General features: G+C 35.2%; 1 protein-coding gene and 1 long non-coding RNA gene across 2 annotated transcripts in view; both read right to left on the reverse strand.

The window, feature by feature from the left end:
• LOC124897617 overlaps window positions 1–17,014 on the reverse strand; it is a 36,989-nt gene extending 19,975 nt beyond the window's left edge. Inside the window, exon 1 of the long non-coding RNA XR_007054385.1 lies at window positions 16,842–17,014. This is a non-coding gene — a long non-coding RNA (uncharacterized LOC124897617). The remainder of the gene's footprint in view (window positions 1–16,841) is intronic.
• Window positions 17,015–19,604: 2,590 nt separating this feature from the next.
• On the reverse strand, window positions 19,605–22,482 carry LOC124897618 (probable LRR receptor-like serine/threonine-protein kinase At3g47570). The gene has a single exon (XM_047410636.1). The coding sequence runs from the start codon at window positions 21,394–21,396 to the stop codon at window positions 20,215–20,217; it is 1,182 nt and encodes a 393-aa protein (XP_047266592.1). The 5' UTR covers window positions 21,397–22,482; the 3' UTR covers window positions 19,605–20,214.
• Window positions 22,483–26,741: the final 4,259 nt, after the last annotated feature.

Raw genomic sequence — 26,741 nt, forward strand, 5'->3', positions numbered from 1 at the left:
TAGGCACTTAACAATGATAAACAATAACACAAAATAACACAAACAAAATGTCTATACACCCATAGTGCCAAACTAAGCTGATATAACTCCAAAATAAGTTCAAATTCTAAAAAAATCCCCAGCAAAGTCGCCAGAGCTGTCACACCACTTTTTAACTCCAAAAGATTATTATTATGGGTTTTGAAAGGGTTTTCATTATTAAAGTGACAAAAATAAAAATTTTATTTCGAAAAAGATTATTTACATTTAAACTCAAAGTCTCCACTCGGCATAAATTAGTTGTGACAAGTCACCCATGGATATCCTTTTTCAAAATGGTTTTGACTCTATAAAACTGATCCGAAAACAGAGATTTCGGCTAAGGAATTCTGTTGACCGAGGGGAAAGTGTTAGGCACCCCTTGATCCAGTGGTTAAACCATGATCGCTTCGTAGAATATATCAGCTAATTTGAACACTATGAATGTATAAACCACACCAAAAATAAATAAAATGATCAATCAAGCAAACGAATCCAAAAATAATGTCCAGTCCAATTATACAGTCCAAAATAGAAAAAAGAATGCGAAAATGTAAATCCTATTCTACCTTACACTAATTCTATACTACACTCCCATGCTACCCGATGCCTCGGACCTTCATCACGGACGTCCTCCAAATACAAAGTACTTTGGGGAATTCCACGGCGAATAAATACAACTGATCCCGGGGCATTCCCCGATTAAATGAATACATTTCCAAATGCAAGAACTAAAACCAAACTGTTCAACTCAAATTCCACATTCAAACATTCAACAAGAAAACTTATTCCTAAATTTTTGCCTACCCGAACCAACATTCGCCTATCCATTTCAACATATCATAATTTTATCACATTCCAACAATATTCATGCTCACTACAAATTAAAAAAAAAAACAACAATAAACCAAAGCTAATCTAAATTCAACTTTTTCATCAATTTCTCAATTCCATCCCCCAAATCCATTTTTAACCACATTATTAAACAAGTTCGACTATCAAATCACTTTTCAAAATCCGAAATCAACAATACATACCCCAACTAAGATTCAAACATTTAAGCATACCAATCATTCATATCAACAACAACAATTAACATTTTACTCAAAATATTCAAAACCACACCACAAAATCACGATATTAACCAACTTCGATATAATAAAAAAGTAGAGTTGAGAGATGGACTTTTGAAGAATCGATTTTGTTGATAATAAAATCAAGAAAGCCCGAACTATAGAATTCCTAATAGGACCTCAACAATGACGAACTCCAACTCCGTATTGAAAAATTTGAGATCCAAAACTGAAGATCCGTAAATCCAATCGAACTCTAAAATGACACTATTCACAACACTCTTCATGGCACTGTTCACAACACTGTTCACGGCACTATTTCTTTCTCAATTTTTTAGAAGAATCATCTTGTGGCACTATTTACAACACTGTTCACGGCACTGTTCATGGGAAGAAAGAGATGTTAGGTGGTTCCCCGAAGAAGGCATGAGTCCAGATACTCATTACCCAAAACTGTGATTTGCCAATCTGAGTATATCTTATATTACGCTGGCCTAGTGCCATGTGGCGTATTAGAATAAGAGACTCCAACCCTTGTGGTACACTCGAGTTGGAGGCTTCCCCGCCAAGTCAATGGTGGATTCCATATAGCTCGTGGAATATCATAAATGTACGAGAGTGCCACCTAACTCAGAAGTAATACAAAGATCAGAAACTGTTTTGACAAGAATGATTTATGATTACTCGAATGATGCCTATGTGTTTCCATAAACTATTTTATGCATGACGTTTGATGAAAAATTGCTCTCATCTATTTTATATATATGTTCAAGTACTCTATTTTGGATTGCTTTGCATGCCAGTACTTTTGTGTTGACCCCCCCTCTCTCCAAGTTTTGAGGCACAGTCTAGGGGTCCAGATAAATATTAGATATTTCAGATCATAGATCATATTTTTCAGTGGTGAGCCTTTATTATCCAGAAGGCCTGGTTATTTCAGATAATTATCTTTAGTTCTATTTTGGTCTACTAGGGGCCTTATCCCAGTTTTTAGATAGTTTGTTTAGTCCATAGTAGAGATTTCGCAGACTGAGTCAGACATTTTCAGTGTTATGATCACATTCAGGTTGACCATGTTTTTGCAGTATTGTGAATCTTCCGTATTTCTTTTATCATATGAATTATGTGCATGATTACCAGATAGATAGTGCTGTTTCGGTCCTTCATGGCTCGAAATGCTTGTCATGGACAGGGCCCCAGTTTGGGTCATGATAAACTTGGTATCAGAGCACAGTTCATGATCCCAAGGTGTCTGTGAAATCATATCGGATAGAGTCTTGTTTATGGGTGTGTACCGCGCCACACTTATAAGCAGGAGGCTATAAGGCATTTAGGAATATCTCTCTTTCTTCATGTTCTAGTTCGTGCTATGGAGTCAGAATGTTCCTCCTCCATACTCTAATTTGTGCTATGGTGTTTTCCATACAAAAGTAAAGCCATCCCAATTCTTTTCCTTGATGTGCTCAGATGTGTCCATTGTTGGGGTGAATCAAGTGCAGAAGTCCAGAATCTAAATGGGATAGTTCTTTCTAATTAAGCCATAAAGATTATAAGAAAAATATTGTGCAAGGACTTGAGAAGAGTCTGTTAGTGCTTCAGAGTATATTAATTCTGGTGTAAACTTTGATATTGATGAAATCGTGCTTTCCAGCCTGCGGTATCAAGTTTATTCAGTCCCTTTTGGAATTTATGTTGCTGATATCACGCTTAAGGGGGATGATGTGTAACAGAATGTTGGAACTATATTTCCACCCGAGTATTAGTAGTATAAGTTAAGTGTCGGTGTCATGACCTATTGGTAGTGATGTTGGACCAAGAAGTTGATGATGTGAAGTCACAAATTTGAAGTTAGAGCGAGGATGAATTTTTTGTAAATAAATATTTTAGTTGAATAATCGATGTTTGAGGATGATTTACCCCTTTATGATGATATACTACTGTGGTAGCTAGTAGCATGTATGGATTGTATGGTAGTCCGTGGAGGAAGTGTTTGCCTCAGAATTTTATTTATACAGAGTAAGATGCGTATTCTTGGTCCATTGAATATTATGTGTCAAGTTTTTATCTCTTGTAATCTTGATATCATTGTGTTGTTGAAAGTAAAGTCTAGTGAAGCCGGGTGGGACTCTTTCGATTCACTAGCATAGTTGCTTTGTTATTCATTTCATTTCCTTGTTCAAAACATAAAAACAAAAAATCAAAGTCTAGTGAAGCCGTGTGAGGCCTATTTTGATCCACTAGCAATTTTTTGTTCTTCCTGTTGTTGTTGTGTTGGTTGGAACTAGGGGTTTAGAGGAAAAATGTCAAGAAAAGTGGTAAGGGCAATTTATTGAATATATGTATAGCCAAATCATATTGCATGAGATCGAGTTGGTAACGGAGGTGAATTGTTGTTTGCTTCAAGCATGAAAATGGCTAGATAAGCTAGTAAGTTATAATTATAGACTCAGGGGTTGCTGTTGTTGTTGTATGGTGTTCGTTATAGTTGAATTCAGGAAATATAGGTAAGAAATATGTGCCTTTGGTATAGTTTTACAGATTTTTTTAAGTTGTTGATTATGTGATTTGAGGTGTAATGATAGTATCCTAAGGAAATTGAAGATGGAGCGTTAAGTGTTTTGAAGTGTGGGTGTCTATGCACATGGAAATATTAGTCGTAAGTCGATGACTCTGAAAGTTAGAAGAAAATGTCCTAGAAAATAATGTAGTGCCTTTGTATTAGGGATTAATGAGAGAAGTTTGAGTTCATATATATACTGATACCCCTTTTGTGATAAGGAGTGTGGGTGTGTGCACTCACGAGAGTGAGAGTGGTAGAGTGTTGGCTATTGAAGCTAGCGAATGTTAAAAGTATCACTTTTTTTTTTGAAAAGCAAGGCCTTCCGAGTATAGTTCATCAGGTAGAGTTTAGAGTTGAAATTTATGGTGATGTCTCATTTGCGTAGAGGTTGTGGCTACAGATTTTGATGTGAGGTTATGTCTGAAAGTCTAGAGGTGTGACTTTGATCTAAGGGGGGATGGGGAATTAAGTTAATTCCCAAATTTTTTTCTCGATTCGACAAGTTGCGGGGGAGAAATCATGGTAAGTCTATTCTTACTCAAGCATACTCCTCCTACTTCCATTTCAGAGATTATTTCGTGAACTTCTTACATCATCTATTTAAGTTATGCCTATGCCTACGATTAGAGTTTCTCATGGACTTATGTCTATGATATGACCTCCAAACTACAAGCAATTATGTCTCTCAGTAATCCAGTCTTTCATGTATTCAGGCCATATGTTATGTTATTCATGATCCATAAAAATCTATGCCTCCTAATATGCTTGGTCTAAAGGAAATATGTTTCTATATGTCACTGATTCATCCTATGTTGGTTTTAGCCAAAGTGATAAGGTTTATGCAAACTTATGGAAAAAATCTCAGATCCTTAAATGAGGAGCAATCTCTTCAAGAGGAAATCTTTGTCTTAGTTGAGATTGTTAAGGCATGAGGAGTTTTGATGATAGACATGTGAATGAAACATGTTGAAGAAGCTGGTTCATTCAAGGTGAAATAGTCTAGCTGGCACAGGAGTTTGGATGATATGATTCTGCATTCAAGACAAGCATAGATAAAATTGATTACATCAGAAGTTGGGTCAGATCAGACAAGAAGTCTTGAAGAAGTTAAGTTGATCAAGGAGTTCAGTAAGAAGAGGATTTGAAGTAAAAGAGTTCTATCAAATCTAGGCGAGGTGAGGCGGCAGCAAAAGGAAAAAGAGTTAACTGATAGAGTTCTACTGGAGAAAGAATTGAACATCAAAAAGGACTCTATCACAGGTTGGATTAAAGATAACAAATGTCACTCAAATCCAGGACGCATACACGCACTGAAAAGTTAATCAACAATCAGCATATCAGTTCATATACTTGAAGAAGAACCTAGTCTCTTACTTAGCAGGTCATAAACTGTGTAGTAGTTAGGTTCTTGTATTGTAATGAGTCATTGATTCTAGTCTCAGTAATCTATAAACTGAGTTAGGAGTTGTTGTCATCAAGTTTGGGAACTCAGATATTTGGGAACACTTACCTTGGGAAGATTAGTGTTTTTGTAGTGATAGGAGTTAGAAGTTTTAATTCCTAGGTTACAAGTAGTCTTGTAATTTTGTTGATTGTTGAGGCTCAAGTATTTTAGTGAAGTTGGGTTAAATCCTGTAGAGGTATAGGTCGTGGTTTTTTTCACCTTTCTTGATTCGGGTGTTTTCCACGTTCTGTGAACCACGTTTACTTATTTGTTCCACAGATATGCAATTACTAGGACGGATACTCTAACAAGTGGTATCAGGGAAAGATTGTCTTAAATAAGGCTAGCACCTAAGAAAAGGATCAATATGATGAATTCCACACCTCCTACTGGTCACAGTGAAGGTCAGTCAACTACTAGACCTTCACTTTTTGATGGTTCTCACTTTATTTGGTGGAAAGCAAGGATGGAGATGTTCATTCAAGGTGAATACTATGAGTTATGGGAAAGGATTACTGATGGTCCCACTATTCCAATGAAAACTGTTGACGGAGAACAAGTCAAGAAATTAAGGAGTGAATTTACTCCTAATGACCTGTTGGCTTTGAAGAAAAATGCAAAGGCCAAAAACATCTTGGTTTGTGGTCTAGGGCCGGTTGAGTATAACAGGGTATCCACCTGTACTAATGTTAAGCAAATTTGGGATGCACTGGTAAATGCTCATGAAGGTACTTCCCAAGTAAGAAAGTTCAGGATTGCTCTCCTGTTTACTAAATATGAGGCATTCAAAATGAAGGAAAATGAAACACTTCATGAGATGATGACAAGGCTTACCACCTTAAGAAATAAGTTGACTTTATTAAGGAAAGTCATTTTTGAGAAAGAACAAGTTGAAAAGGTACTGAGGGTGTTACCTAAACCAAAATGAAATGTTAAGGTGACTACAATTAGGGAGGTAAATAAAGAGCTTGAAAGCTTGACCCTGGATGAACTTGTAGGGAACTTAAGGACTTATGAAATGGAAATTGATGGAATCAAAGAACAAGCAGCCCCTGAGAAAATCTTAGATTTAAAAGCTTCTAATAGTGATGATGAATTTGAACTTGATAAGGAGCAAGTTGCCTTCATAACCAAAAAATTCAACAAGTTTTTCAGGAAGAAGAAGGGAACAGGTATCAAGAAATATTCAAATGATAATCCAAATAGATGCTAGAAGTATGGAAAGACTGATCATCAGATCAGAGAATATCCTCTTTGATGAATAGAGTGGAGAAAGGAAAAGGTTGAAAAGGAACAAAAAGAAAGGGCCAAGAGAAAGGAAAAAAGAAGAACATGCCATGATAGCTGCATGGGGATCTAAATCTGATGATGATGAAGTTGATGAGACAGCATTTATGGCATTTGAAGATTCAGACATTGAGAAAGAAGATGATGCTTCTGAGGTAAGTTTACTTGAAGTCAAAGAAAAATTGCATCTGTTTTCTAAAACTAAATTTGTTTCCTTGATGAGTGATTCAATTGACAATCTCTAAGAATTAACTTCTGATAGGGATGAATTGTTCAACAGCCTTGCAAGCCTAAAATTTGATTTCATTAACCTGAAAGTTTGCAAGCATTCTGTTGAAAAAGAAAATTACACTCTCAAGAACCAAGTCACATTGCTTGAGTCTTAAAATAATAATCTTAAGTCTGAAGTTCTTAAATTGATTCTCACTGAAAATGGAAAAAGGCCATGAGTAAAGAACAAGAAAAGGCTGAACATGAGTTAACTAAGTACAAATTGGAATGTCATGATTTGACTGAAAAGATGAACAAGCTAAGTCAAGAAGTTGCTAAGTTAAAGATGGATCTGGAAAGAGCTAACAGATGGACAAATTCTTCAAGAATTGTTCATCAGTTGAGTGGAAGAAATCATAATGAAAAAGCAGGTTTAGGTTTTTTAAAAAGGCTGATAATCTACAAGATCTATGTTATATCTATGGTAATCTTGGAAATCCTACTACTGAATGTCCTGTGGCTACCGAAAGTAGAGTTAGAAGTTAGAATTTGGCAATAAACTTTTCTCAGACCAAAAATACAAGCACTAAAATTGGTCAGAGAAATAGGTCGGGTTACTTGTTTCCTACATGGACTAAAAGGAATTTAATTTATCCTTTTACCAACAAAACAGGGCCCAAGCTTGTCTGGGTTCCTAAATCTAACCTTTGATTTCTTTTACAGGAGATAGTGAAGGGAAACAAAAAGCACTGGTACTTAGATAGTGCATGCTCAAGACATATGATTGGCTATAAGAAAAAGTTCCTTTCAATCTCAAAAATAGATGGAGGAGGAGTTTCTTTTGGAAATGGAAAAAAAGGGAATCATTACTGGAGTTGGAAAAATTGGCATATCTAAGTCAAAAGTTGTGGAGGATGTGTATCTTGTGCAAGGATTAAAGCATAACCTACTGAGCATCTCACAATTGTGTGATAAAGGTAATAAAGTAATTTTTACTGCTGCAGGGGTTAAAGTCAAAAGGATGGACACCAAAGAAATTGTGCTTACTGCAAGGAGATACAGAAACATATACAAAGCAGACTTAATGGTAATACCAGGACTTGAGTTGACTTGTCTAAGTGAAATAGAAACTGATCCCCTCCTTTGGCACAAAAGACTTAGACATACAAGTCTAAAACGACTGAACATACTTTCATCCAAAGTCATAGTTTGGGATTACCTAAAACCATGTTTATGGAAAAAAAGTTATGTAGTGCATGTGTAAGGAAGAAGCAAGTAAGATCTTCATTTAAGTCAAAGAACTATGTTTGTACTACCAAGTGTCTTGAGCTGGTCCATATGGACTTGTATGGACCAATGAGACAACAAAGCAGAGGTGGAAAAAGGTATATTTTTGTAATTGTTGATGATTATTCTAGGTTTACCTGGACCATGTTTCTAGCCTCTAAAGAAGATGCCTTTAATGTCTTTGAAATTTTCTTTAAGAAAATGGAAACGAAATTGGGCACTTCATTAGTTTCCATAAGGTCTGACCATGGGACAGAATTTGAGAATGAAAAATTCTTAGATTTCTATTCATCAAAAGGAATAGACTATAACTTCTCAACTCCTAGAACACCACAACAAAATGGTGTGATGGAAAGGAAAAATAGAACCTTGGAAGAAATGGCTAGAACAATGATGCTTGCAGCAAATGTTGCCAAAAACCTATGGGCTGAGGCAATGAGTACTGCAGCATATACTATAAATAGGTGCATGATTAGAACAATGTTAGAAAAGACTCCCTATGAGTTACTAAAAGGTAGAAAGCCTAACATTTCTCACTTTAGAACTTTTGGCTGCAAATATTTCATACATAATAATGGTAAGGATAATCTTGGAAAATTTGATGCCAAAAGTGATGAAGGAATCTTTTTTGGTTATTCACTTCATAGTAAGGCCTATATGGTTTTAAATAATAGATCTAATTGTGTTGAAGAAAACATGCATGTGATTTTTGATGAATTCTGTGATAAGACTAACCTGCAGGAAGGAAGCGATACTGAGGAACAGGTTTCACAATATGTTCCATCGACTGAAACAGTCAAACCTGGAGGCATTTTCATAGGGGAACTAAAGCTAAAGGCACAGTGATAAGGGGAAAGTGAGCCATTAACTGACTTACATCAGAACATTAGCAGTGATCCTAGCAGCTCACTTGGCTTGATCCCAAAAGGATACAAAGATCAAGGCTCACACCCCATGGAGAATGTACTTACTAATCTCAATTCTGGTATCACCACAAGATCTGGACTGAGAAGTATGTGTGCATTCGAGGTATTCATGTCAGAGATAGAGCCAAATAAAGTAACTGAGGCATTGCTTGATATTGATTGGTTCCTAGATATGTAGGATGAATTGAATCAGTTTGAGAGAAGTAAAGTATGACACTTAGTTTCTTTTCCAAAAGATAGATCAGTAATTGGGACTAAGTAGGTGTATAGAAATAAAGTTGATGAGCATGGAACAGTCACAAGAAATAAGGCAAGACTGGTGGTTCAAGGATACAATCAAGAAGAAGGAATTGACTTTGATGAGACTTTTGCTCCTGTAGCTAGACTTGAAGCTATAAGACTATTTGTTGCCTTTGTTTATTACATGGAATTTATTTTGTATCAGATGGATGTGAAGAGTGCATTCCTAAATGGCATTCTCAAGGAAGAAGTGTATGTTAAGCAACCCCCATAATTTGAAAGCAAAGAGTTTCCAGATTATGTCTACAAGCTGGACAAAGCTTTGTATGGGTTGAAACAAACTCCAAGAGCTTTGTATGAAAGACTGTCAAAATTTCTATTGGATCATGGACATACCAGAGGTAAAATTGACAATACCCTTTTCTTGAAAACTAATGGGAAGGATTTGTTAGTCGTGCAGGTGTATGTGGATGATTTATTTTTGGTTTAACAAATATTCTTATGACTCATGAGTTTTCCAAACTCATGAGTTTTGAATTTGAGATGAGCATGATAGGAGAGCTAAATTACTTTTTGGGCTTGCAAATAAAGCAGTAAGCTTCAAGAACAATGACTCACCAATAGAAGTATGTCAAAGAGCTTCTCAAGAAATTCTCCATGGAAAAGGCAAAAGAGATAAGTACTCCTATTGCTACTACCACAAAGCTGGACTTGGATGAAACAGGTTCTTATGTAGAGCAAAAGATGTATTGAGGTATGATAAGGTCATTATTGTACCTTACAGCAAGCAGGACTGACATTGTGTTCAGTGTAGGGCTATGTTCCAGGTTTCAAGCTAAGCCAAAAGAATCATATTTAAAGTCTGTAAAAAGAATCTTTAGATACTTAAAAGGAACCAGTGATCTTGGTTTGTGGTATCCCAAAGGTTGTAACATTAATTTGGTAGGATACTCTGATGGTGATTATGCAGGATATCTGGTGGACAGGAAAAGCACTACGGGTATGGCACACTTCTTGGGATCATGTTTGATTACCTGGTCCACAAAGAAGCAAAATTTAGTAGCTTTGTCTACTGCTGAGGCTGAATACGTTGCTGTTGGGTCATGATGTGCTCAATTGTTGTGGATCAAACAACAACTCTTGGATTTTGGAGTAGATGTAGGTTGTGTTCCCATTTTTTGTGATAACACAAGTGCTATAAACATAGCCAAAAATCCTATCCAACACAACAGAACTAAGCATATTAATATTCGCTATCACTTCCTTAGAGACAATGTTGAAAAAGGAAATATATCAATTATGTTTTGTTCAACCGAGGAACAAATTGCTGACATATTTACAAAGGCCTTGAGTAGAGAACACTTTAAAAAATTAGCTTAGCATTAGGGATGATTACAATTGTATAAATCTCCCTCAGTGATTGACTAGAACATGCTATTCCTTGGAGAGTATTGATTAATTCAGTCTTACACATTTAGTTGTGTATCCTAAGAGTGGTCATGGACTAATCAGAACACAAGGTATGATTATTGTTTTCCATAATAGAATTAATAGAAATAGGTTATCTACATGGTTCACTCTCTCATGATTAAAACTGCCAAAACCCAACAGTCCTCTTCTTCGAAAGGCTGACAGACCTTTCCCATCAGTACAGAACTTCTACATCAGCACGTTTCTTCATATCACAGTCCCCTCACATTTCAACTTCCTTCTCATTCTTCTTAAATAAGAATTTTGTTTTATCTTCCATCTCCACTTATATTTTTTTCAACCTCTGAAAATCCAACAAGCTATGGCATCTTCCTCATCCTCTCCTTCCTCCACAAAATCTGAAACAAATCCTTCAACCCAAATTATTCTTCACCCAAACATTAATTTACCTTCACTTATCCAACCACAAATCCTTCTCAAGTTATCAGATTTTCCTTTGTTTAAAACTCTACCACAACTCTTCTCTCACTCCTTTTTCAAACCTTCACTTTTTTCAAAACCCTTACCACTACCTGTGGTTTCTCTTCAGATCCTTGATCACGATGACATTCATATTGTTGATCTTATCCCTAGGAGGTCACAGTCGACTATGAAATGAAAACCATCTTCTGTAACTATTGATGTTGATGTCGATAATTAGGTACAATTTTCTCCCATCAGCCATTCACCTCAAACTCCACATACTCGGGGAAGGAAACAATGAGAAGATACTTCTTTGGAAGAGGCACTTAGGGCAAGTAAAAATAAATGGGTAGTGTCTACTTCTTCTCCTCCCCCACGTAATCCCTCTCCTGATATTCTACTTTGCTCTTAAAGAAAACACAAGAATATCCTAGCCAAACCCTCAAAGCCCTTCTTCTCTCATAAATACCTCCCCTTCCTCTCCCACACCCTTCTAATTCTCAAAATTCACTATCAAAGGTTCTACTATCAAAGTCTCTACTGGTCAAGGATCAACCTCCTCTAAAGTTTTTCTAAAATCTACTTCACATCCCAAGAAACAAGTTCCCAAACCTGGTTCTTTTGACCTATCTTACTTAGATTCAGACTATCTTCCTGATACTCCTCCTGTTCCTCCTACTTCTATTAATTCTGATGATGATATTTATGTTGATGCTACTGCTGATAAAGCTTCTCAGTCAGACCATATTCTGCACTTTCAGAAATGAAAGATGGCTAGAGAAAGAGTTATCACTAGTTTTGGGGGTCCTGATATGGATATGTTAGTTTAAAAACTGACAGCTCAGGGGTAGTCATACTTCAGGTGATCATCAGAGAAGGTTTGGTAAAAATGAGGTGTATGAGTTTTATACAAATGGAGTTGCAATTGGGGAAATGATCTCAACCACTATTTATGGGAAAACCATCAATCTTTATCCTACTGATCTGGGTAGAATTATCAGTGTTCCTACTGGAGGATGAAGTCATTATGTAAAGGGATCTTGGCCTTCTCTTGATAATCTTCCATTAGCTATTGATATCTGTAGAAAATTCTATGGAAATCCTCTTCTTTCTTCTCATCATAGGGTCATGAAAAATAAGATATCCCCTCTCTATCAGTCTTATTTTGATATGGTTCACAAAATGATCTTGCCTACACAGGAAAGGCGCACAGTTGCAAGTTTTCTTGATCTTACATTGATGGAACTATTGGATTTTGAGATTCCAATAGACCTTCCTCTACTCATCATTAAGCATATGCAAAGGGTACTTGCCAAAGATACAAATGGTCTTGCTCTGTCCTACCAGTTCTGGCTTGCATCTATTTTCGATAATTTTTATGTACCTATCAAAGTATGGTCCTTGCAGAAAACTAAGGATGTGATTGGACAACTGAACCATGCTAGGTTACCTGCTGCCATGAGACATGCTGATAACCCTATGCAGAAGTTGTAAAATGCCTTAGAGGCAAAGCAGGGTGAGCTGGAGGGTGCACAGGTTGCATTGGTAGCTGTCATGAAGATAAAAAGAGGTTTCTTGAAGCTAAAATTGCATCGCTCACAGTTTGGATAAGGAACGAGCTGAAAATGTTGATATCATTAGGAAGTTGACCTCCCTTATCCGCTGCATCTCTTCTAATTAAAATCCTTCTTCGTCCCTTAGGCCTATTCACTATGTTGTTCTTCTGTTTAACTTGTTTCTCTTTTTGTTTTACTGGGTAATGATAATTGTATCTATTTTTTTTGTCCATGAAATAGACCTATTTTACTTCACTTGATCTACTTCTGGTTAATTCAATGCATAGTTATTTCTTGCTCTGAGTCTTGCTTGTTTTAGTGATAGCCCCAGTGGCCAAGAATTATTAAACAATTTTCACTTGATGGATTAGCTTTTCAATGATGTCAAAAGGGGGAAGAACAGATTATACAATGCCTATAACTCAATTAGACTAACCTGTTTCATTCTACTGTGATTCTATTATTTAATTCCTTCTTGAGTATGTCAGGATTATGTACTGTTGAAACTACTATGTTTTTCATCATCAAAAGGGGGGAATTTGTTAAGGCATGAGGAGTTTTGCTGATAGACATGTGAATGAAACGTGTTGAAGAAGCTGGTCCATTCAAGGTAAAATAGTCTAGCTAGCACAGGAGTTTGGATAATGTGATTTTGCGTTCAAGACAAGCATAGATAACATTGATTACATCATAAGCTGAGTCAAATCAGACAAGAAGTCCTGAAGAAGTTAAGTTGATCAAGGAGTTCAGTAAGAAGAGGATTTGAAGTAAAAGAGTTCTATCAAATCTAGGAGAGGCGAGGTGGCAATAAAAGGGAAAAGAGTTAACTGATAGAGTTATACTAGAGAAAGAATTGAACATCAAAAAGGACTCTATCACAGGTTGGATTAAAGATAACAAACGTGAATCAAAGCCAGGACTCACGCATGCACTAAAAAGTTAATCAACAATCAGCAAATCAGTTCACATACTTGAAGAAGAACCTAGTCTCTTACTTAGTAGGTCATAAACTATGCAGCAGTTAGGTTCTTGTATTGTAATGAGTCATTGATTCTAGTCTCAGTAATCTATAAACTGAGTTAGGAGTTGTTGTCATCAAGTTTGGGAACTCAAAGATTTGGGAACACTTATCTTGGGAAGATTAGTGTTTTTGTAGTGATAGGTGTTAGAAGTTTTAATTCCTAGGTTACAGGAAGTCTTGTAATTTTGTTGATTGTTGAGGCTCAAGTATTTTAGTGAAGTTGGGTTAAATCCTGTAGAGGTACAGTTCGTGATTTTTTTCACCTTTCTTGAGCCGGGTGTTGTCCACGTAAAAATATTGTGTTCAGTTTACTTCTGTGAACCGCGCTTACTTACTTGTTCCACAGATAGGCAATTACTAGGACGCGTACTCTAACAGAGATGTAACAGTCCGTAGCATTCTCGACTCAATACCACTCTTAGTGGCACGTATGGAGAGCTTGTAACCTGAAAACTTTTCTAATGGTTAAAAGATTTAGTCATATTTATGAGCTCTTAACTTCCATGATTTTAAATCGATCTTCCCGACCCCAAGGAGGAAATTTTTGATTTGATTCATGTTCAGAAGTGTAAAGGAGTTGTTCGGGTAAAGTTTTAGATTTTTCGGACCATGTTTGAGATGTGTCTAAGTAAACAAACTAGTGGATCAATGCGATATCGGCGCGCCGTGTCGGTAATCGTGTTGGACAAATCAATGTCTCGACGCGATCTCGATGCATCGCGTCGGGTTCCTAGTTTATCTTACCGATTTTTCCAAATACAGGTGGGGAATCCATTCTCTTTCCCCCATTTTGTCTTGATGTATGCACCAATATTTCTCCCTGTGCTCTGTCTTGAGAAATTCATGTTGTATTGTATTTTTCGAATGACTCTTTACTTATAATCCAGAGACTTGTTATATGGACCAACTTGTGGTTATTCTATCATATCTTCATTTAATGTCCTTTCTTGAGCAATGCAATGAGTAGAAGTTATGGTTTAATGGTGCTATTTCCATTCTTGAAAATTATGATCTAGTCTCTTAATGACCCTCTGTATGGTAGTATAATGGTGGTTGTATAAATGTAGTGATGTGTTAGGTAGAGGAGTAGATGTGCTTGAAGGTTAGAAATTTTGATGTGATTCTTGAGATGAGGTTATAGGTGAAAAGGAAAAAGAAGGAGGTGAACTTTTGCTGTGTGAATTAGCTAAGAAGGAGGAATGTGGTGAAAAATATTTGTAGAGTGATTGAAATTGTTGGTCTTGGTGTGCAGATCCATCAAGTGTGGACATATTAGAAAATGAAGAAGGGATGGAATCGGTGAAACTATTATTTCCAAGATTTAGAACTTGAAGTTGTTGTTAAAACCCAAACCAAGAAGGAATCTCCCCTCTGAAGCTGTTAGAACTTAAATCAAGAAACTTAAGCCGACCCAAGTGTGCCATTTCTTGAGGAAAATTTCCATGGAAATTGTTGCTTCCCAAGTCGAGAGAAACAAGAAATGTGAAGTTTCCAATATCACGGCGAATCTTGCCCATAAGAGCCATGTTAGAAAGATTCAAGGAATTCACATGTTGGTGACGAGAGCCACAAGTGACTCCAACCCAATGACAAACAGAAACAGCAGGAGACCAATTTTCATCCAAGAAGTGAGAAGGGTCGGAAATAATTTGGGATTTTAAAGAAAGAAGAGCTAATTGATCAGTAGTAATGTTGGTTTTGGTCATGGCTAAATTAGCCATAACATAATGAAGCAACAAAGAAGTTAAGAGAAAAGAGGTGAACGCTTTCTCCATAGTTGTATATCTCCATACTTGTTACTGTTTAGAGACTTTATATAGCAATGTTATCTCCTTTTTAAAATACTTTTCATTCAAAACTCTTTTAAATAAAACTAGTATACGTACCCGCGCGATGCGCGGATAACTTCAAAGAAAGAAATCCACCAACACTTTTATCATGTACAATCATTATCAAAATAACTGTTTTATTTCATATTGCATTATTAATTGTAGCTGATTTATACCCCATACAATTTATTGAAATCTCAGAATTTGAACCTCCTAAAATTAATCTACATTCAAATGCCATAGGTATTATGTTTTGTATCGAACACAATAAATACAAAACTATCTTGTAGATATCGCTTCCCAAATCATATCTCAACTTTTTTTTAATCAAGAAAAATGATTAATTGGTGAAAGACATAAATTTTCAAAAAATTATATATGTAATAGTGCAAGAGAGCAGGAACCTATTCACATGAATGAGACTAATCGGATCAACGTTTTCCTCAAAAGAGGAGCAGTTATTTCAATTTGATGGAAAGGCCCATACCAAGACTTTCAAAGATGGGCTCATCAATAGATCATTGATTACATAAACAGCTAAGAATTCTTGAGCCAGAAAACAAATACAGATACTCAAAATTAGGTGACCTAAGAAATGCAATACTGCGTATTTGAGAACTCCTTCAATTACGACAAAAAAGGATAAGTAGGTAAGTTGTAACCATCTTCAAAATTGTAATGTATTAAGAGAAAAGGGAGTATTGGAGAAGAATCAGTACCTTCCTACAACAACCTTTGAAGTTAAGTAAGTATGACTTTCTTACTACCTTCCTATGATTTTCTGTTGTAATGCCTCCGACTTTCTATTACCTATTCTGTTTTTGTGGCATAATTAAACAAAACTTATCTGCGTCTTCTTCAACAAGTACAATAATAAAGTTTTCATATCTATTACTATATAATAAGTTCGATTTTTGAGGCATCATTAAGCAACACTTATCTACTTCTTCTTCAACATGTAAAATAATAAAGTTTTTATCTATTACTATATAGTAAGTTCAACCGACAAAATAAGAGAAAGGATCTACCTTCAAACTGCAGCAATATACTTGATTTATACCGGAAGACTTCTTATTTTAAAATCAATCTATAGATTCCTCCCTCAATTAGTAACATAGTACTCAAGAACCTTCAAAAATTAAGAGCATAACTTGATAAATTTACATCAAACTTAAATTCAAAGCATTGAACCGTCCTGATACACAGAATGAGTCAAAGAATGTTTCCACATATTTCACCGAATGATTGCAGTTCCACTTGTGAGAAATCAAACACACAGAGTATGACTTTGAAATCCAATGACACAACCAGCCATTCACAATGTAGAAATGATTCTCTGAGAAAAATAATTTAACAGACAAAACATAACTAACAACATTGATGAATCATAACATCAAAGTCAATAATATAAAGTACAACAACGCATGCCTATAGACAACAATTTCTAACTTAGAAAGTATATAATCCACACAAAGAGAAAAATTCAAACATAAGTACCTGAATAATAGAATAACTGCGACGATTAAGGCGATCTTTGTCAAATTCAAACGTCTGGTTAATGCAAAGATAAGTGTTTTCTGTAGCATTTTTTGAATTGTGATATTGCTAATGAACTCTTGCTGATGAACTCTGACAATATTTTTAAGAAGACGTCAGTATTTGGAGCATGTTGAAAGAGATTTGCATAATTGAAGTATTTTACCCTATATAAGGAGTTATATGGAAGTAGGACAGGTTTTGGATGATGAGATATAATAAGGGAAGTTATGGATAAGGTGGAAGAGTAGTTGTGTACTAACACATATGTTAAACTGCTGACGATATATTGTGATAATATTTTTTATAAAAAAGAAAGTTAAAAATGTTTTTTTCAAAAAAAAAAAAAAAAAAAAGTAACCCAATATTGAGGGAAATGTGCATCTGCTGAGATGCTATCACGTTATCCAATATTTGAATTTGAACTTTAAATAAATACAGGATATGCTACTTATGAGAAAGCTGCTATGGCAGTTTTTAAAATTAAAAATATTTTAAAAAGTATTAAGCAATATGTCATAACTAACCTAACTAATTCCTTGTATAGTGTAAAGGGTAGAATTATAACCAACTAATATAACAAATTCGAGACAAAAAATTAAAATTTGTAAATTAACTGATAATTTGAATTTGATATTTTAAAAACAACAAATGACTATAAAATTAAGTAACTGAAAGTTTGAATTCAAAATTTTTAAACCAACTGATTTAACAACTATTTCCTAACTAATTAGCTAAACTAACATGTGTCAATATGTAATGCTTCCACGTGGCTTAATGGAGAGGCTTTGTCCTCACCTTTTAATAATATACAGATTAGAATGCCCATCAAGTTCACTTTCTCCTCCCTTGTCACCGCCTTACCACTTTTTGCTTCTTCGGCGCCATTTTCACTAGTGATAAGGATGAGAGAAAACGCATGAAAGAAGAGCTGCTAAAATAGGAAAGTGGTAGGCAAAGCAAACAAAAGCACATGTGATGTGGCATTGTTATTTCCCTTTCTCGATTAAATAGGTGCGTAATACTACTTAGAGACAACATAAAACAAAAGTACTCATCATTGATTTGTTTGCTGACCATTAGGCTACCTCGGATTCTTCCCTCCAGATATTAATGAGGTGGCGGGAAAGGATAGATCCAAACTTATTTATATACAGACAAGGATATTTCTTGTCAATCTAATCCTGATATAGTTCCAATAGACATATTCTTTGACTTTCCTAGAGTGCATTAGTATATTCCTTCTATTTTCTTACTGGAATAGATATTCTAACAACAAACGGCCTAGCAGGTAGTTGGCAGCTCTTTATCATGAACTGCATCGGAAAGAGTATCCAATTTATCCTTTATGGAAAGGGTACTACTTAGGGTATATAACATTTCTAAGTTGGTTCTCACAGGTAAACAAAGAGGTGGATCATCTGATCTTAAAATAGGTCATCCCATTCCTCCCATTCTTTGATTATGATCATATTGGATCTTACCATTCTGAGCATCCTGCTTTTAACATTCATTCTATAGAACGAAAACAAGACTTATCCTTGCTAGTCGGAAAAAAACTTGTTTTATTTTTCTTTTCTATTTTTTTTTGTGTGTGTGATTGTATTCTAGTTAACCCACAATCTTTCTGCAACAGCCATATATCAATTATGTTGTGAAAGATGGACCATTTAGCACTTGTGTTGGGAGGACTAACAATGTATCATAAAAGTATTACTTGACTCAAATTAAATGAAACACAAAACTATGAGGCTTGCGGAGAAATAATATATGATTGGTACTCCACTACATAATAATGGTCACTTAGCTCTTCTTGATCCATCACAATTTCTGCAAGAGACTGATCTTCCAAATCATCAACGTCATTTCCAGTTTCTTCATCAACATCATCGTTTTGAGGAGTTTATCTCCAGAAACTGAAGTAGTAGTAGGTGATCTTCCAATAAAGTGCACAAAGGGGTCAGCCTAGAGTTAGACTGATAATATGGCAAAGGGCCCCGAAGAGCAAAGAATGCATTTTTATACTTGTCTCTCACACCATCAACTGTACCAAAAAGGGACTGTGAGACACTACTCGAACAGAACAGAAGGCATACCTGGAGCTAATTTAACTAACTGTCCATTGATTAATTTACGGGCTTGTTATGGCCACGAAAAGGACTCGGATACAGTGCAAAATACATGATGTTTTGTAATCATAACTTAAGAAATTAGAACTTAACATTGAGGGGTCTAATTAAATATTTTTCTAGTCCTAATTGGTTGATTTGGAAAATCTTGAAGAATGTTGCATGATTTTCTGCTTCATTAGAGTTTCATATAGGTACTGTATTGAAAAAAGAATGTAAAAAGATAATGCAAATTATATTTTTTCTTCACTTATCGTCATGTAAGCTTTTGGAGCAGCATGACCTATAGGTCACGAGTTTGAGTTGTGGAATCAATCATTGCTATTTGTGTCGGGTAGGTTGGCTGTGTTTCAATACCTGGGGGCGATCCTTCTCCATATCCCGTGTGAATGCAAGATCTTCGTGCACTGAGCTGCCTTTTTTATCGTTTAGCTTTATGATATATAGCATTTTTTGTCATTGCCCGTTATGCTTGTTGTCATGATATTATATGTCCTGATAGTGTTTCCAATGTAAGACATTTATATTACTTGCCTATCTGTATTCGTACAGTTGATTCCTCTAACAATTTAAAATAAGTTCATTCCACTTCAAGATTTTCAAGAGGATCAATTTGGTTTTAGTTATTCAATTTAAAGAGGAACCAGTAAGATTCATAGTAACCAGCTAGCATTTCTGAAAACAGAATCTAAGATTCATAGCAGCCAGCTAACATTTCTGAAAAAGGAATCATCCAGAAACCAAGTACTAAAAAAAGAAAAAAAATAACAATCTTCACATAAATCCAACAATTTAGCAAACTTTTGCAACAAACAAGTAATCTGGAAGGAGAGACTCCGAGAATATGCTTAGCATGCACGAAGTTGAATATTGATCTTCTGTAGCATCCCTACAACATCTTTCATGTTAGTCCTTCTTGCCGGATTTTCAGCACAACAATCTAATGCCACTTTCATTATTGATCCCACAACATCTAGCTCCATCTGTAAGCAACTACCCGTTTGTGTTACCAAGTTGGCATCTACTATGTCCATTACTGCTCCAGGAAGTGAATAACTCACCCATTGCTTCAAGCTAAGATCTCCCTCAAACTCATTAGGCTTTCTCCTATTAAACGTTTCCAGCAACAAGACACCATAACTGTAGACATCACACTTTGTAGACACTAGTCCATCCAGTCCATACTCTACAGTCAAACAATTCATTTAAAGATGCAATATACTTTCTAGGTGGGAAAAAAAGAAAGGAGTAATCAGCAAACTAAGAGACGTACCTGGCGCAATATAACCTAATGTTGCTAAGGTTTTTGTGTATAAATCACCCTGATCTTCACCAAGAAGTTTTGAGATGCCAAAGTCGCTGAGGTGGGCAACCATATCTTCATCCAGCAAGACGTTACTAGGTTTCATGTCACAGTGAATCACAGGCAACGAGCACCTATGGTGAAGATATTCCAGAGCACATGCCACATCTATCATTATTCTTAGTCTCTGCTTGATGTCGAGGAAGTAGTTGTGCGAATACAAATACTTCTCAAGACTCCCGTTAGGCATATACTCGAGAACTAAAGCCTTGAAATCAAGATTAGAACAACTAGTAATGACTTTTACAAGATTCCTATGGCGAAGGCTACGCAAAACTTCACATTCCATATCAAAACTCTTGAATGCCACATCCAGTTGCAGGTTGAACACTTTAACTGCAATGAAAGTTCCACTTCTGAGAACGCCTTTGTAAACTGTGCCAAAACTTCCGGAACCAAACAGACTACTCTCACTAAGCACATTTGTTGCTCGGAGAAGTTCATAGTATGAAATCATTTCTTTTGCTACGGTAGACAATGAATCAGCTTGCTGAGGAGCACTTTTACCTCTTCTATACCTTATCCATAGGAGCACAAAGGTCAAAGGAACACATACAACTGCAATTACAAGCAAAAGAAAAAGTACTAGCAAAATTTTCCTATTTGATCTGTGCTTAGATGAAGTGGGGCATGGCAGGTCACTAAATCTTGAAGAACCACCCAATTCTTCATTGAAGATGAAAAACTGACTCAAGAGGTTCTTGAAAGGACCCCCCGAGGGTATTTCACCGTACAATTGGTTGTCTGAAACATTGAAATACTTGAGGTAGTGAAGTTTCTCAAAAGACATGGGAATGATTCCCGATATATTACTGTGAGAAAGGTCTAGGAATTCCAAACCTACCATGTTGCTCATTGAGTCAGGTATAGCTCCTTGCAACTTGTTGTGTCTAAAAGAAAGGTACGCCAAAGTTTGCAAGCCTCCAATTTCTCTCGGAATTTCATTTGAGAATTGATTCATCGACAGATCCATCTTTGTTACAGTCTTTAGATTTCCAATTTCTTGAGGTAAAGAACCTACCATGTTGTTTGACGGTAAGTCCAGAACCACCAGATCTTGAAGGTCCCGTAAGCTTGGTGGTATATTAGAATTCAATTTGTTGGAACCCGGATGTATCTCCCTAAGGGAAGTAATATTCCCTAAACAATAAGGAAGAGACCCTGAAAATTGATTTTGACCCAAGTAAATATCACCCAAATGTTGCAATTTACATATATGATCTCCAATAAATCCTGTAAATTTGTTGCTACTCAAGTTGAACCGCTGAAGGTTTCTCAAGTTGCCAATTGATGTTGGAATCGATCCGACCAAGTTATTTCCAGAAAGTACAAGGTCTAATAAGCTGCTTAAGTTCCCCACTTCATTTGGAATTCACCCTATGATTTTGCAATTTTTGGCATAAAATTTTCTAGGAGAGGTAGAAAGGGTTGAAAGATAGAATAAGAACTGTCAAATTTCTGTTATTGGTTAAGGAAGTCAAGAAGCTTAACAATGAGTCGCTGGTTAAATTATTTCTCCCCAAGTTTAGGATTTGTAGATGAGTCAAATATCCAAGAGAATTGGGAATCAAGCCTGTAAGTTTTGAACAGTTCGAGATAGAATGAGGAATAGTCATAACAAGATTGGTTAAGTTGTCCAGATAAAGCTCTTCAATGTTGGGTAAGATAGAACCTATGTTCGATGAGAGGGTTCCTGATAGATTATTGTTGAAAAGAGAAACTACTTTCAGCCCTGATATGTTGAAGGTCTCATTTCAAGTGAACCGCTAAAACTATTAAATGCAAGACTAAGTATCTCCAACTCAACGAGATTCCTTATCTCATTGGGTATTTCACCTGTCAACACATGAAGAAAGACTAGTGAGCTTAACTAGTAACAGTCGTGTTTTTTCTCTACAATTAAACCTATTTTCGTGAAGAAATAAAAATTGCATATTGGTTAAGCTGCCAATGTCTGGTGGTAAGGTTCCCTTGAGATTGTTTTCCCCATATTTAACTCCATCAAATTAACAAGATTTCCCAGTTCTAATGGAATTATCCCAGCAATTGGATTCAATACTACTAACAGTCATAAAATAATTAATACAACAGGAACATACCTGTGAAATGGTTATATCCGAGATGCAGTAACTACAAGTTACTCAATCTTCCAATTTCACTATGTAAATGTCAATCAAACTCATTATATGATAAGGACAATAGTTGAAGTTGTGAACAATTCGACAAACTTGTAGGCATATGACCGTGAAGCTTGTTATCGTAAAGATAAAGCTCTTTGAGTATTAGGAGACCATTGCATAAACCATTGGGAAGACTTCCTGATAAGCTATTGCCAGTAAATTCAATGACTTCGATCCTAGAAATACTGAAAATTGTGAATGGTATAGAACCGGTAAGTTGATTATGTTGTATGCCCAACCACCAGTTTACATTATGTAGATTGCCAATTCCTTCTGAAATATTTCCTTGAAGTAAATTGAAAGATAAATCCAAAGTCTCTAATCTTGAGGCATTCATGAGTGACGGAGGAATGGAGCCTATGAGATTGTTTCCGTACAAGCTTAAATATCTCATGTTTTCAACACCTTTAATCGCTTTTGGGAATTGACCATCTCAGGAATTGAATGTTAAATCCAAAGATTCAAGCTTTGTATTATTAAAAAAAGAAGATGGGAGAGAGCCAGTGAAACTATTATTCCTAAGATTTTGAACTTGAAGTTGGTGTAAAAACCCAAACCAAGTGTGTCAATTCTTGAGGCAAATTACCATGGAAATTGTTACTTACCAAGTCAAGAGAAACAAGAAATGAGAGGTTTCAAAATCCCCGGGGAATGTTACCTGTAAGAGACATGTTAGAAAGATCCAAGGACTTCACTCGCTGGTGACGAGAACGACAAGTGACTCCTACCCAATGACAAATAGAAATAGCGGGAGACCAACTTTCATCCAAGAAGTGAAAGGGGTCCGAAATAATTTGAGATCTTAAGGAAAGAAGAGCTACTTGATCAGTGGTAATGTTGGTTTGGGTCCTGACTGAACTAGCCATAAGCAAGAAGAGTGTTGAGAGAAAAAATGTGAAGACTTTCTCCATTATTGCAAACATTAGTAGGTATGCTCTGTAACATGTGGTTTTGTGACTTTAAGTAGAAGTGAGATCTCCCTATTGGTCATACCACCAAATCAACCAAGCACCACATGCTCGTTTCACTTCACAATCCCAAAATGACATCACACTATCAAAAATATAATCTACTCATCAATACGAGTCTAATGATACCCATATTGCACTATTGTTCTTCGAATTCAAAAACGACACCAAAAACCCCGAGCGGGTCCCACGTACAGAAATCGCGTCTCCGAGGTCAACTCAATTGCCATACATCACCAAGGAATCATAACCCTCAATTAATGGGTGAAAAAAAAAAAAATTTAGGGCTAAATCAAGACCTAAGCTAAATTGGAATTTTGGGTCAAGAACTAAAAAATTCACAAGTGTGAAATCTTACCTTAATCCAGATGATAATCACGATAAAAGATGTTTACCAAGCTCCCTGGACACCTATAAGACTCAATTTTGAGTTATCATACCCATTTAGGGTTTTAGGCTCTCTAAAATGAGTCAAAAATGGTGAAAACCGCGGCCTATAGGGTGCTTAAATAGCCCTACAAGCTTTGGAGATGCCCCAGTCGCTTTCTGGGCCACCAGTAAAGTGAAAAACTTATTTTTGACCCTCGGAACTCATTCGAAATCCAAAATATATGATTCAATAGAAAAATTTGAATGTAAACCACATTTCAAATTCATTGAAATCATCAAAACTTTCATCTGAGATCATTTCGACAAAAGTGGGCCCACACCTATAGTTTTGTTTTTCATAAAATCCGCTTAATAACCCAAAATAAATTTGGAAGCCTTGGGACCTGAACCAAGGGTCCCCCATCTAAAATCCATGTTCCGGATGCGATGGAGAAGTCGAATTTTTAATCTGAAGTCGTTTCGATCAAATATGAGTCTCACACCCATATTTCAATTTTCCAACTTTCTGACCAATAGATCGAAAGGAGCTCGATATATATATATATATATACATACATACATTTTTATATATATACATATACATATATATATATATACATGCATATGTATATATATGTATGTATATATGCATGAAAACATGTAAAACTATTTACATTCTCGCTTAAAGATAACACAGTAAGCAAACTATTCTATTGTAGTTTAATATCTCGACGAGACTATTTACTTATGTTTTTAAATATTTTTTTTTTAAATTCTGAAAAAATAAACAACATATAGAGGATGTTTGGATTGTCTTATTTTAAATGTTTTTAAGCCAAAATAGTTTTTAAACACTTTATTTTTTAACTTTTACTACGTGTCATATTTTGTAGACATGCTCTATCTCTTTTATTTTAAATCTTTTTTAGTTAGTTTAAAATGGAGGATTCTCTTGTCATCTCGACATTGTATTTTTCTCCACGGGTTTTCCAAATGGCATAATTGTTGTTATTTCAACATTATCGGCCTCTGATGTCCACAGATTAATCTGAATTGTCATACTCCTTGTATCATTTACTTTTTAATCAGAATTATAATATGGTGCGAAAATTTCCATAATCAGCCAAAGACTTTTGCAAGTCAAGTAGTCATCCATGTCTTGTTTTATTTTCTCAAGAATTGGGTGGTGCAAAAATGGGATGTTATGTTCCTCTAATAAGTTACAATTGTTAATTTATACTATACGTTCAAGAAATATTTTTACATGATAAGCATAATCTTATATAGTTGATCATAACATTGTTTATTAATTATTATCCTTTTATCTCTAGGACAGAATTTGGAGACGTTTACATTCTAGTTGCTTTTGTAGAAGTTAATCTAGAACTTCTATATAATATTGGTTGTTACTATCATTCGACTCTTTAGTTACTTGTCTTTCTAAATTTTTTTCCAGGATACGTGGACCATGCACCTATAATTATGGTGGCAAAATTATTCCTCTAGTCGATCCAAATTCCATAGAATTTTGCAATACTGCAAATCAACCAAGTCTTGCTTTCATTTTCTCTGCAACTGTGTGATGAAAAGTATAGTGATATATCTAACAAAAAGTCACTCCCGCCTTTCATCTATACTTGTCTACAATTCAAAAAATAAATGTCCTAAAATACTTGTTCAATGGGGGTATTGGCATTGAAACCAATACTAATTCGAATTCATGCTATGCAACGCCCATTAAAAGGATTTCCATATCTAGCATGCAAACCTCAGACCTGTAATTAAAAGAGGACTTATATGATCCATCCCACCACAAACCTTGACAGACTTATATGTAAAAACCTTGACGTTTTTACATGGGTAAGCAACATAAATCCCAACACTTTACTATCTAATTACCCTCTCTCCCTACTTCTATAATAATTACATAAAATTCAAAATATGATACATTAGTTAACGTCATGATACATTAGCTTATGATACATTAATAAATCTTTAATTATGATTAAAAACGGAAAGAAACGGTAATTAAGCCTACAGTTGAGCAATTAATGCGCTTAATTAAAGAAATTATTATTTAAATTACCTAATATACATCATTTAATAACTTATGCTAACAAATATCATAAGTTTTCCTATTATGTAAAAACTTATGATATATTGTATTATGATAACAAATATCTCATTTAATAGCATTGAGTTCATGATACACTACCATTCATGACACATTACATTTATTTGCGGTTACTAATACATTAATATAATTTTTGCTTAATACTTTATATGTGCAAAAAATATCTGATACATTATATTAAAAGCTAAATATCTTATGATACATTACTTTATATGAAAATACAACAATATTATATCTACTATTGTATTGTTAATTTAAGTTTCTAATACATTAAATTATTTTGATTGAGATACATCACTGTAATTAAGTTTCCATTATACTTCACTTTTTTTTGAAAATATCCGATACACTATATAATTTACAGTAAGATATAAAACTACAATTAGCTTATATGATACATTGTTGAAGAGTAAAATATCCTTTGATGCATAATAGTCTAACAGATGGATGAAAATTAATTTATAGAAATTGTAATAAAAACAATCAAAAGTTTTTCTTAAATATCATAGCCATTTTGTCAAGAAAGTTTTGATATTTCAATATATTTTCACAAATATCAATGCCGTTCATATCATAATAAAATGGTGAAAATTAAAAAAGAAAGTTAAAGTGGAAAGATGGAGTTGTTAGATATAATTGGGTAATAGATGATCAGAACATGGTGAAAATTCAAAAGAAAGTTAATGGAAGTTGTAACTTGAATGTTGAAGTAGAAGAT

The sequence above is a fragment of the Capsicum annuum genome, chromosome 4 (genome assembly GCF_002878395.1).
Source record: "Capsicum annuum cultivar UCD-10X-F1 chromosome 4, UCD10Xv1.1, whole genome shotgun sequence".
Lineage (NCBI taxonomy): Eukaryota > Viridiplantae > Streptophyta > Magnoliopsida > Solanales > Solanaceae > Capsicum > Capsicum annuum.

Bases quoted from the DNA above. Each gene is read 5' to 3' on its own strand.
- LOC124897618 (XM_047410636.1), bottom strand. From the start codon at position 21,396: ATGGTAGGTTCTTTACCTCAAGAAATTGGAAATCTAAAGACTGTAACA.